Consider the following 12,824-nt stretch of genomic DNA (forward strand, 5'->3'; position numbering starts at 1 on the left):
TCTTTCTTCCCAACTGAGTTTATGCCACCTTTTCAGCCTCGTCACAGTGACAATGGTTTTACTATGATCTATAAAGAAAAGAAAAGGCTGAAAGAGAAGAATCTCACTGTGGCTTGCAGGTTCCCCTTGGGGAGAAAAAAACTCAATTGCTCTAAGATGAAATAACTTTTCCAGTGTTAGGTCAGAGGTCTCAATCAGCCCCAGGGATCCATGCTGAACCATTTCTGACAGACCTGACTGGGCCAAAGAATTACACGTTGATAAATCTCAAATGCCTTCTACATGTTTGATGCCTCCATGATGCTCAAGCAGCTGATGTTAGATCAGAAGTCAGTCTTGGAGACCAAGTGGAGATGGCAGTTAGATAACACAAGAGAAAAGAAATTCTCAACTTCTGCGTTTCCCAGATTAACGTATTCCACTGTGGGATATGTTTTTAAAGGGCAAATGGTGTTTTTGTGCCAGAAACAGCTGTAGCAGAGCTCATGGGTAACTGGGCTTCAGCATCCACCTAGTAGCATTCAAGGACTAGCAGAGTCCCACTGCCACGAGGCATTTGAGAAGGACACACATCGGATTATCGGAATTCCGAGCATGTCCCCAGCTTGCAGGAGCAGAAGCCACCCAGGCAGAATGAGACCAGGGCTCCTCATCCTGTCCACTCCTCACTTGTACAGCACTGCAGAGCAGTCGCTTGAATCCTGTTCCACTAAAGGATACCATGGAAGTCACCTCTGCACACAGGACACCCTCCTGGGAAGGCTGAACGTCCCTTCTCACAGGACAACTGTGCAACATGCTCGCAGCTTCCTTGACTGGGGGCAGGACAGGAGAGCTCCACTTGATGGGAGCTCTACAGCTACAAAATGGCTTCTTCATGCAAGTAAACAAACACAAAATTACACACACAAAAAAAGGAATCCCAAGCAATAATGCTTCAGGTTGGATTTTTCTGAATTTGCCAGGGAGAAAATGGTGTTTACGCTGTCCTGGGAACTGCTGCATGCCAGAGCTCGGGTAAATACAGTACAACAGCACAGGTAAAGCCCTGCGTTCTTGGGGCTTTTACTCCTCCTTTGGGCATTTGCCTGCTCTTTCCTTTCTTACTGCCCCAAGACTTTGCTCAAATCCTAGAAGAAGATGGAAAAATCACATAAAAAGCAACAGGCACCCACTATGTAATAGGTTCCTGGGAGAGGCACAAAATAAAGGTCTCGTTGCTTGCTAGAAACCTTCACCTGCTGCATTCCTGGGCACAGCGCCATTTCAGAAAACACAACTTTTCCAAACTTAGAGTATTTTTAAGTTTGTAAGTATGGAATATGCAGAACACTGCTGTCCATGCACTAAGATCTCCTGCTACATAGTAGGGAATCCTACATGACTAAAACTTGTTTAAAACTTGTCTGGAGGCAGCACGGCTGATGAAACTAGCAGGCAATCTCCTATAACTGCAGTTTATAGCTTCTAGACCTGAATAAAATAAAGACCTAAATAGTGCTGCTATTAAAAGCAATATAAGTTCTTTCAGAATTTTGCATAATAGCCCCACACCTCATTTGTCAGGGAACAGTAAGGTCTGTAAAGGACTTCTAAAACGACTTTTTGGAGGTAGGAGGTTCTCTACTATCAGCAGGAAAACATGCCATGCACTCTGCAACACTTACTGGTATGGATTCTGGCTATACTGGTTAGATATGAGCCCATAAAGACCTTCACTCAAAGGCTGCAATTTAGTTACTGCTCCATGTTTAAAAGCACGCTAACCGCCAGGTCCAGGCAGCTCACAGAGACTGCTCTAGCTACGGGCTGCATGATATCCTAACCACTGGCTTTAGAAAGCAACACTTGAAGAAACATTTGCATGGCTCTTTGCTAATTGGGTAAGTTTAATTCAATAAACTTGCAGTTAGAGGTGATTTTAAAAGACTAACTTCATAACATTTCACACTGGTGTTGTCAAAACATATTGTCTAATTACCTTCTCCTTTCTTGGCTGATTGATAAGTGAGGGCAGAGCAGTGCCTCTCTGAAGTTGATGCCAATTCTGTGTCAGTAATTGGCTGGCAGGAGGTGCCAGAGTGTCTGAACTAAACTTATATTCCCTGGAGAAAGACTAGAACTAACTTGACTTCTCAGTCTTCCACTCCCATAAAAATATGCGTCAAGATGCCTTTTTGCCTGGGATTTAAAATTACAGCACAGAATCTAATGGGAACACTGAGTGTTTCATAGAAAAATCCTTGTGAAGCGTCTGTATGTAGTTTAGAAGGAATATGTAATTCTAAAAGACCGTGTAGATAAGTAGGATAATATATAAATTTATAAGCAGCAGGTGGCCAATTTAAACCTTGTTTTTTACCCTCCCACCCCCTTTTAACTGGTTTCTAAAAAGGTCGATAAAATTTAATGCTAAGTACAACTAATTAGTCTGCAAGGAACTGCTGCTGGAATGACACTTATTCATTTTAACAAAAGAAATGTTTGGCAGATGGAAGTTTGTTAAAGAACAGCTCACTATACATATTTAATGCTCCATACTCTGAGTTTATAACCTGCAGTTCACTGAGGCATTGCCAGTGCACACGATCAACAGAAACCCACTATTATTTTTATCCAAAAGGTAAAACCTCTGACAAGCTTTGAAGTCAGAGAACATTCACTCAGTAGTTCCCACTGTTCACTAACAGCAACAACAACAACAACAAAAATAAAGGCCAAGCTTTCAAACTTCCACTCTAACAAAGCAGTGCTTACAGTAAAAACTGCATCAAGTGAAATAAAAAGGCACCCAGCCAGCCTTTTCAACAGCGACCACACTGCAAAAGCAACTGTATGAAAAGAGAGGTGACTAAGCAAGGATGGCTAGTGAGTGTCCACAGCCAGGGTTTTTATTGTCAACCCAGTGATCAAAGCATAGGAGACCCTCTTAAATCTAAGGCAAATAATCTAATTTAAAAAGGAAAACAAAGAGCGATTTTTTCTTAAATCAGATTAAAACGAGGGTGTATTTCTGCTTGCATTGTGCTGCTCTGAGCAGGCAGGATGGGAACAGCTGTGTCAAGTTTGAAGGCACTTCTGGAAAAAGCAGATGGAGGCTTTTTTTTTCTTTCCCAATTTGTTTTGTGCTGGAGTCCAGCTGTCCAAAGGGAAAAAAAGCACCTTTATTCCCTGCTATATATTAAATGTCACCTGTAACTTCTCACAGAAAGAAAATAATAAGCAGAGCTGCAGATGGTGCTGCAGAGCCCCGAAGCCTCATCTTCCAAAAGCTGTTTGCTTACCTGAAGCAACTGGGGAGACAATACCAGACAACCGGCAATACTTATGTCTGCACCTTCTTTGCTTTCCTACCATGTATTCCCAGGCAGGCTTTGCAGAGTCCTTGAGAACAGGTTAGAGCTCCCTTTTGCCACCCACTGCAAGAATACTGCTCAGGACAGCTGCATTTTTCCCCAGTTGACTTTGGCTACATCAGCCTTTGTGCCCAGTGGCCTCCTACCCCTCCCACAAACATCTCTGTCCCCCCAGCCTACTTTCAGGCAGACACCAGCCACCTCAGCCAGCCTGCGCTTCCATTCTTGTCCTGAAGAAACTGGCTACTGACCAAGCACTTAAGAAAATTGTGTTTTGGGTACCCCTGGGTGATGAGGCTGGCAGAGGACTACCAAGCTTTCCTCCTCTTGCATGCCCTTTCTCAGCACAGTGGATTCCCATCCCCAGATGAATGCAGTGCTAAAGGAGGTTAAACTTGAGCAAGCAGAGCAAACGCGTGCTAGAGATCTCACGCACTTCGCGTGTTTACCTTTGCAGAAGGAGATACTGCTACTTACAGGAATGTGAGGTAGTGGCACGCGTCCATTTGCTTTGGCACTTTCCTGCATCTCTCTGCGATGCTGCTTTCGGAGTCTGTACGGTGGGATCCCATCTCTGCCAGAATAAAGCAACAACACGCCCTGCTTTAGTGCCTTTCGTTAGGTGGTCTCCATCACACAACATTCATTGAAGCCCTGTTGCCACAGAACGGCAGGAAGGAAACCTCTTAGAGTCTGAAAAAGGCTTCACATGCCCAGGGCGAGTGCAACAGAGCAAGAGGAACGATGTGGGGAACGGTGCTCCTCCAGGTCCCTGGAGCTCCCTACCAGGGGCACTTACACAGCATCCGCCAGGAGCTGAGTGAGGCAGGACTCCCCCAACTGTTGCCCAAGGTAGAGGGCAGGGAGAAGGACTTGGACTGCATCCTGGTACCTTTTATAGTTGGTTGCTTTCTATAAAAGAGACGGCAATGTACACAGTAAACCACAGGGCAGGCTAGGAACGGGGGGAGGAGGAGGAGGAGTGGGAGCTCAGCGAGGGGAACTTGGTCAGGGAACAAGGTGTATGTTTTGAAAAGAACATGGTAACTTCTCAAATGGCTTATCAAAGCAAAGGGTTGACTTCATGGCTCTTAAGATCATCTTTAGCTCAGTTAGAAATTATGGACTTGATACTGAAGTTATTGGGTGAAATAATCTGCTGCCGGCAGCAGAGCATCACTGACTGGGTATAGCTTCGGGAAAAGGAAGGAACCACGTTTTGTTTTCACCACTGAAACCATCACAGGATGAGAAGAATGCAGTTGAAGTGGAGCTCAGTTATGAGATAAGGAAATGGGCTCATGTCCTAGTGAAACTGGGATATTTTGAGAAAAATCAACTAGTGCAAAAACAAATGCCCTCCTAGCGCTCGGCAATTTGGAAATTTCCTCTTTTAATTTACAGATTCTGCTTACTCAGTAATGGCAATGTCATGGAAGTGCGTGGAAATGAATGGAGTCGTTTAGTTTGTCACAAATATGAAATAAGTTCCATGCACATATGTTGCCTTCTTCCAGTCGCTACCCTACACATCTTGGCGACCAATTCAGCCAAAGTGCATCTTACAGGACAAGATGTTTGCACAAGCCAACTGTAAGTACATTCAGCTTTTAGGTAAGCTCCTACCCCCCTCAACTGCTAAGCACAGCTGCTTCTTGAGAACATAAGCAAAACAGTTTAATGAGCTCACATGAGCAGATTTTCAAAGTCTACGTGATGTTTGGCAAGGAAAACAAAATTTACTGTATTTTTTTGCCTGAAAACCTCCAGAGTTACAAGCACGAGCCCAGGCAAGGACTGTCACCACCAGCTCTCTTTCCCAAACAGGAGCCCCGTCCGTGTCTGTGGCACCTGCTGCCCCAGCTGCTCTTTGGAAACGAAGCTCCATACAGAATTGCCACGAATTTGCTCCTGTGACCAAACTGCACCATACAACTGCAATTTCATTCAGTAACCCTGGCATTCAAAATTAAACGCATTAAAAAAAAAATAAAAACCATGATTAATGACAAGTGGTTTTTTGTAGGAAGACAAATGACAAAACAGAGAATTAGTCTGGCTAATTACAGCTCTGGCTACCGGCTGCAGGTAATGCAGGAGGAGGCAGAGCATGGCTCGGAGCATCACCTCCGCTGCGCCCAGTCAATGACACTTTACAAGAGCAGAGCAATTTTGCAGAGTGTTGCTATAACAACAGGCGATCACGATAGCTTTCATTAGAAAGCTTCATTTTCTTTAATGATGAACCTCCATTTGAAAAATAACGTAGAGTCACGGTGGTTAAACAGTTTCATCGTATCAAGACACAGTTTTTTTTCCAGAATGGATGGGAACAAAAGCACTGACGATTTTTACTGGCTCTGCTTTTGCTGGGGAATGATTTTAGCCATCGCCGGGCAGAATCAATAAACAAGAGATCAGCTTAACTGCCACACAAAACCCGGGCACTGGAACACAACTTCAGCGTTGTGGCCGCATGGACGTTCACGGGAAAAGCAGCATTATACTAGAAGGTGCAATTTTTCTTTCTTTCTTTCTTCCTTTCCTTTTTTTTTTTTCTTTTTTTTTTTTTTTTTTTTTTTTTATTCTCCGCAGCAGCAGTCCCAGCGGAAAGAGCGACTTTTGTTCAGAGCACAGTAGCGAAAGGCTGATAATGGCCTCTAATCTATCCGGCTTCAAACACATGTTCAGCCCTGCTGTGCTGCCTTTGATGTCATTTTAACTAGATTCCCCAATGCCACCTCTGAACTTGGAACATTCCTTCGTTCAATGTACTGTGCCAACTCAACCAGAGGAAGCAAATTCAAAGATAAGCACTTTAATTTTATCCCAACAAAACCTTATTCAATAGATGGGGGAAAAGCAAGGAAAACCAATACCATACTTTTGTTTTCCTTTTGTCAGGTAGCTTGCTTTGAGATATTTTCAATAGATAGAGAAATAATATATATATATATATATATATATATAAACTTTTTTTTAGAGTACATCTCCTTTTAAAGTAAAACTTTCCAAACTGTTTTTACCTGTTTCATCATGTGATTTTCTTTCGCACCAGAAAGTTTCGTGCTAAAATGCGGTGTGGGAAACATGGGTACTTCTCTCATTTATTTAGCGAGAGTGCAGTTGGTTTGCTGTTCTGGTGGCTTCCCCTCCTCTGCCCCCCAAACCCACCTGCAGGAGCCCCCGATGGGCACAGAGGGTCTGCTGCTGCCTGGCAGTCAGATGCTACCACCAGGCGCCTTCTTTGCTCCTCCGGAGAAAGCCTCCAAATCTAACCATTAAGCCTAACAAGTTGGAAAATCATCATCTGGGATCTTTTAAATTAAAAAGCTGTTTAACTTGTTTAAATAGAGCAGAACTCAAAGTCATTCAGGATCACTGACCATGGGAAAGACAGGAAACAAATCGGCAGAGAAGCCAATATTTTCTACCGATTACTCTTAGCAAAGCTCCACTGTCACCGAGAGACCTTTCTCACATCAGGAAACATGAAGGGAAATGGCCAGGCATTTTGGCCAAAGGCCAGTCATCTGAGGAATATTTCCTCTGCAAGATTTTGGGGAGCAGCAACCACTATTCTACACCATTTCACTCTGGGACACAGCCACCTGTGCTCTGGGTGCTCTGACTTGATTTGGGGCAGAAGGGACCCTGTGGCACCATGCTGAGGACCCTGGCTGAACCATGCCACCAGTGCCTGGGAAGGCAAAGCCCATATCCAGCCAAGGGCAGTCAGGACATGCGATGAGACCCAGCAGAAAGAGTATGAGGTGATGAGACCCAGTGAGAGGAGCATGGTTATTATTCATTTAGCTGTAGCACAATGCCAGGCTAAGAGACAAGACCTCTCATTCACTGTTGTAAGCTCTTGCAGAAATAAAGAGCAGAACCATGCTGACCTAAGGCATTTCTGCACTGGAACTGGAACATCATGAGGCGATTTAATGCGTTTCAGCCTCTGCCTGGTGCCTTCGTACCTAGATCTGCCTTCATTTCCCTTGAGTATCTCTGCTGTGACAAGCCCTCCTGCCCAGCGGCTGCCTCCTCCCCTTAGGAAAGGCGCTGCTGACACCAGGGGTTATCCGAGAGAGGAATCACAGACCGTGTAGTGGCACCGGTGAGTGCTGCCATGTGCCTGAGGCCCGGCTGGCAGCCCCCAGCAGGCAAGTGACTCTGCTGCCCTGGTGGCCATGCACAGCAGCTGGGCTAGTGCTTGCAAGGAGCATGGCACCAGGTCCTCTCCAGGCTGCACCTCCACACGAAACAGCTAAAACAACACAGCTGCTGCTCCCGTTATAAAAACAGTTTTCAGCAGAGGACCAAAGCTGGTTTGCCTACACAGGCAGAGGAATTTGTATGGCACAGGAAGACTGAAAAACAATCAGCAGAGCCTAGGTATTTAAGAGCAATGTTTTTTAAGCTACTTAAAATAAAAACTCCTCCAACAACAGAGGCTGATAATATATTCATTACATAAACTGAACGCATTACAATATTTACTTGTGCTAGCAATGACATCCTGTTGAAAATTCATCTTTAAGGCAAGCGTGCTTGTATTGGGTACCACGGAAATGACTTTTAAAAGCACATACGTGTGCTGGGCACTTTTGAAAATCCTGTCTCTGTCTGTTTGACCTAGCTCAGAGGGCCAGATGGCAAGAATATCATACAGGCTTCTGCTAGTGGTTTTCCGTAGCTGGGCTGTGCACGAAGCCTGTGGGGAAATTACACTTCCAAAACCTCTTTTGCCACGATCGGTAGAATATCAAAGCTTGGAAGGGAGCTGGCGACAAATGCAGTACATCAAAGAACAAGCAACTGCACAGTGTGTGGCGCTGATTTGCCTTCTCCCCCAGCCTGAGCTGGCTACCAGTGGCAGGCCATGCCTGACATCAAGCCGTGCTCTTTGTGCACCGGCACGCTTTCTTCAGTTTACTGTTAGAGGGCTGGGGCTCTCCTCAATCAGCCTGTGTCTGCATCCTCATAGCCCAGACACAGGCTCCTCTGACATAGGGTCACAGAGGTTTCCACCTTGGGATCCCAAACCTTTCATGCACTGTCTCTGAGCAGAAGCTGGATTTCTTCATTATGGAGCTTGACTTGTGTATGTAAACAGCATACGTAGACAAAAACCTTGCTCATCACCAAATGAGGCTTTTGTTGCCATTTTCCTTAGAGGAGGCCTAAATTCAAAGCACAAGCACCAAGACATGCAAGTCTTGTCAAGCAGCAGGAGTCCCTGCTCTGACGTCGTCTGGTTGTTCTTCATTTCTGCTGCCTTAAGCAATTCTGCAAAAATTCCTTTGAAAGTCAGGAGGCAGATAGGTTCAGCAATATCATGTAAAACTGTAACAAAATTTGGTAAAGAAGAGCAAGTATTTAATGCAGACACAGTTTTTGTAAGCCAAAGGTCAAGGCTGTATGTCCAGAATCCTAATTGGGGGATGAATCTGCATGCAGTCAGTTTGAGATGCACAAAAAGAAAGATCACAGGTACACTCCCATGATTTTGAGACTTACTTAAAAGGAACTGCTGAGATTGGGCTAGGTATTAGCAGAAGGCAGTACATATATCAGCAATAATTAAAGTCCTAGAAGCAGCCTACGGTGGGCACAGAAAGGATAAAATGCCTAAAGGAAAAAGGAGCCAAGAATAAAGAAGGCACAGGACGGTGAAACAAAAATAATTCTGTCTGAGAAAGAAAGACAATATGGCTACTGAAATAGAAATTAGGGGGTTGAGGAACTTGGGTGTAAATGATCACAACTTCAAGCAGGTATAACTATTAGTGCAACCCCATGAGGCCAATGGACCAGTGGAAAAGGAATCGCTAAAAGCTTATTAATTTTGAAGAGTTCTTACATCTGTTTCTTCTGATAACAGAGTTATATGACCCCTGCTGGCTTCAGAATACTCCTCCGTATCACCTGATGAGTCTGAAGAATTACAGAAGTATGTGACAAGGCAGCTGGATTTGTATTGCACTGACTCCTTAAATTAGCAGTCCTCTACAGTTTTCTGTAGTACCTCCTGTGGTACTTTGACCTGCATCCTCCATTTTGCAACACGGGTATGGTGTGAGGAGCTAGTACCAGTGAGTGGACTCGAGAACCACTCCTAAACATCTCCATGCCTCCACAGAGCCAGCAGCAAGCCTGCTTCTGGCTTGCTTAGAGCCACCGCAGCAGATACAGAGGTCTCCTCATCCACCAGGGCTTTCAGTTCCAGTGCTGTGAGTTCCACCTCACATCTGCCGGATCCCTCATGCTGCTGTCTGAGGGATCTCAAGCGCACAAGCACGAGTCATGACCTTCATGCTCTTGGCACAGAGCGCAAGCGAAGGCCTGGTGGCAGATCTTCTGCACGAGCACTGCGAGGGGAAGGGGTCCCTGAGGTCCCTTGCCTGGTTATCCAGCAGCATGCACGCTGGCACTGCCTGGGCAGGCAGGTGGCCTGCTCTCCTGAGAGTCTGCAGCCACCTCGTGGATTCACCGTCTCACTGGATGAACTGAAGGATGAACTGGATGAACCGTTGTGTTTTGGTGCGTACCCATTGATGACATTTATGACACAGGCTGGAAAGTTTCTTGAACAAGGTGTGACAGCTCCCGACATTCACACTGAGACTAAACGAGCCTCCTGGAGGGCTTTGTGTTTACAGCACTGCTGTTAATAAATGGTCTCCTAATTCCGTAAAACTGTCATCTTTTGCTTAAAGAATCAAAGGGTTCCTGCTCTACAGAAAGACAGTTCACATTTGAACTACTAAAAACAGACCAAACATTGAATACTTTCTCCCAAATCCTTTTTTTCATCACAGAGAAGCAGCAACAACAATGTCTCAGCTCATTTTTAATTCCTTTGCAGATCATCTTTAAGGAAGGTATCTCACAGGTGAGATGTGCTGCTCTGTCATGAGGGCAGTAACTAGAAAAAGCAGGAAAAGATTTGGAAGGAGCTTATCAGTACAAGTTGCATAAAAGTACAGTGGTCACCAGCCCTAACCTAGAAGCAGTGGTTATTATGTGGTGGTAGCTTCCACTTCAGCGTAAGAATATTCTGAATTTACAGAGGCAATTCTTTCATCGACAGTTGTCCCGTCAGGACAGGCTAGTATCCACCCCGCTTTTTGTGATGTTTATTAAGGGAAACGTATTGAAGGGATGGAATGCCAAATAGTGACTCTAGAAAAGTTGTCCGCCAAAATCTCTGCGTCATCCCGAGTATCAGCAGAAAGGCCTGGTGTAAAACTGATCCCTTTTTAGGGAATCAAAAGTCTGGCTGTAAAGTACTGTCATTAGCAGTGCACAGATGAATGGCCTCACACTTTGAACTCCACTTTTGTGATGAATCTCTTAGGCTAACTTAGAGTTGTTGGCTCCCCAGAGCCAGAACTATCAGGATTTTCATGTGTTTGTGTTACAGATGTCAAAATTTTGGCAATTTCTTCACAAAGGGGAATGGCAGATGCTGCTTTATTCCTGAAGCATATGGCAAGTGCATTGTCCTCACTCTCTACATCACTAGACTTTTGCAGGTGGATAATGGAATACAGATGGCCTGGATTCCTAGGTACCTTTATGAAGTTTTGTGTTATGTGTCTGGCAGTGAGATGAGAACAGTTGCTCCCTAGAAAGCCTAGTTCTGCAAATAAGAAATGGCCCCAATCCTGAGCAAAGAGTAATTTTGGTTGGGAAGGACCTCTGGAGGTCTTTGGTCAGCCCTGCACACAGAGCAGGGCCAACCTTAAAGTCCAAACCACGCAGAGTTGTGCTGGCAACACCCTACCAATGACCCCACAACGTCAGTGCAGGTAGACACAGATACACCTCTGAGACACCACCACGGATCTTTTTGAAGCTCAGTGCTGTGCCAAGTACGCGCTATTGTCCTGTGACAGCAGTTTGAATCCAAAGTACTTCAAGGCACGGTGGACAGTTGCAGTGTGAAAGCTGTAGGTTTCTTCTTTATTTTTATTTTAATCACTGAGCAATCTAATAATTAGCTATAAAGTTGGATGCTATAGAGAGAACAGGCCCTTAGGGCTGCATAAGTTAGTGTAGTTCAGCTTGTCCTCACCAGCATGTCTGTCAAGAATGAATGAATCAAATGAACGGGCAAGTCAGATGTTGTCACTGTAGCACAGCCAGGGTGAGCTGAAAGATCAACTTGTTTGCACATTCTGAGCTCCTACTGTTGCACATGGTTTTGAACATGTAGAAACCCCAAAAGTTGGATGATCTATTTAAATGATCACACGAGAAAATTCCTAAGAGTGCATGCATTTCCACACAGAGCTGACACAGCAGGCAGACTCTGCCCAGTAAGTTGTCTCCACTGGGGAAAGCATTCCTAGAATTCTCATTTGGTTACTTTTTTGAAGTTTCTCTTAGTTTCTTCAGTGCTAAAAGGACTGATGCATTGGCTTGGCTTACATTAAGACATGGCAGCAGGTATCTGCTAAACCTGCAGCAGAGGGAGGAGGCTCCCATAGGGCCTAACCATGATGTGGAGACTCTTCAGTTTCAGTTTTTAAGCAGTTCTGAACCACTAAAGCCACACAGGGATCATTTCAGTTGTGAAGTACTCACACAAGAACATCTGATTAGATGAACTAGCCGAGAACAAATGTACCAGTCTTTACTGTCTTGCTGTGGTATGAACAGGCAGAGAGCTTCCAAACCTGTGGTAACAAACCAACAGGTAGCAAAGTACAGCCTGGCTGGAACGATGATGTAAAAGAACCGACCTGGTCTTCAAGACCCATTCTGCCGCCTCAGCACACGCAGCACACCCAGCTCATCCAGCACAGCCATGCTGGCATGTGCTTGCAGAAGGGAGGCAGCTCTGCAGGACCCTCTGCCAGCTCTGGTGGAATGGTTTCCCAGGTGCTGGGGTTCTTGAGCACACCTTCAATGTCATCCTATAGCCCAGCTACAGAGATTTAGTAAAATTGTATTTTGTCTTCAAAAGCTTCTCAATCTACTTACTCTTTCTACTACATATACTCAAAGGAAGAATCTGGTATTTCCTTGCAGTTGCTATTACAATGTGCTTTGAAGGAAAAGCTGTTTCCAGACAGGCCCAAGGCCCAAAGCAACTAAGGCAGCACTGGAATTCTGCAGTGAGGAACGTGGATGTAAGCCCAAGTCGCCCCAGTTGTAGGTACTGTCCTAATCCAGCTTTTCCTTGTGATTCACTATACAAAAAGAGGATAATTGAATGCAGAGATACAACTACAGTCGAGTTCTGCCTTAGCTTTGGATAAGAAGTCTGAGGAGCTTCCTGAGCTGTATTCCAGCAAAACAATTACTAGAACTCGTCATGCTGCCTTTTTTTCCAGTAATCAGCCACCCAAATACTGTGGTTTGCAGGAACAAGTGGGAACTTTGAAGAGATAAAAGACATGAAAAAGAGCAGTGGTACAAGTCTTGATGGGGTTGTCATCTGATTCATCCTGACGA

At 44.9% G+C, this 12,824-nt stretch overlaps 1 protein-coding gene across 3 annotated transcripts in view; it reads right to left on the minus strand.

The window, feature by feature from the left end:
* Nucleotides 1-12,824, minus strand: part of AXIN1 (axin 1) — a 76,988-nt gene that overhangs the window by 22,636 nt on the left and 41,528 nt on the right. For all 3 annotated transcript variants that reach the window (XM_068698878.1, XM_068698877.1, XM_068698876.1), the window contains exon 4: nucleotides 3,834-3,930. In XM_068698878.1, the coding sequence (XP_068554979.1) occupies nucleotides 3,834-3,930 (97 nt within the window). The remainder of the gene's footprint in view (nucleotides 1-3,833; nucleotides 3,931-12,824) is intronic.

This window comes from Anas acuta, chromosome 15 (genome assembly GCF_963932015.1).
Source record: "Anas acuta chromosome 15, bAnaAcu1.1, whole genome shotgun sequence".
Taxonomy (NCBI): Eukaryota; Metazoa; Chordata; class Aves; order Anseriformes; family Anatidae; genus Anas; species Anas acuta.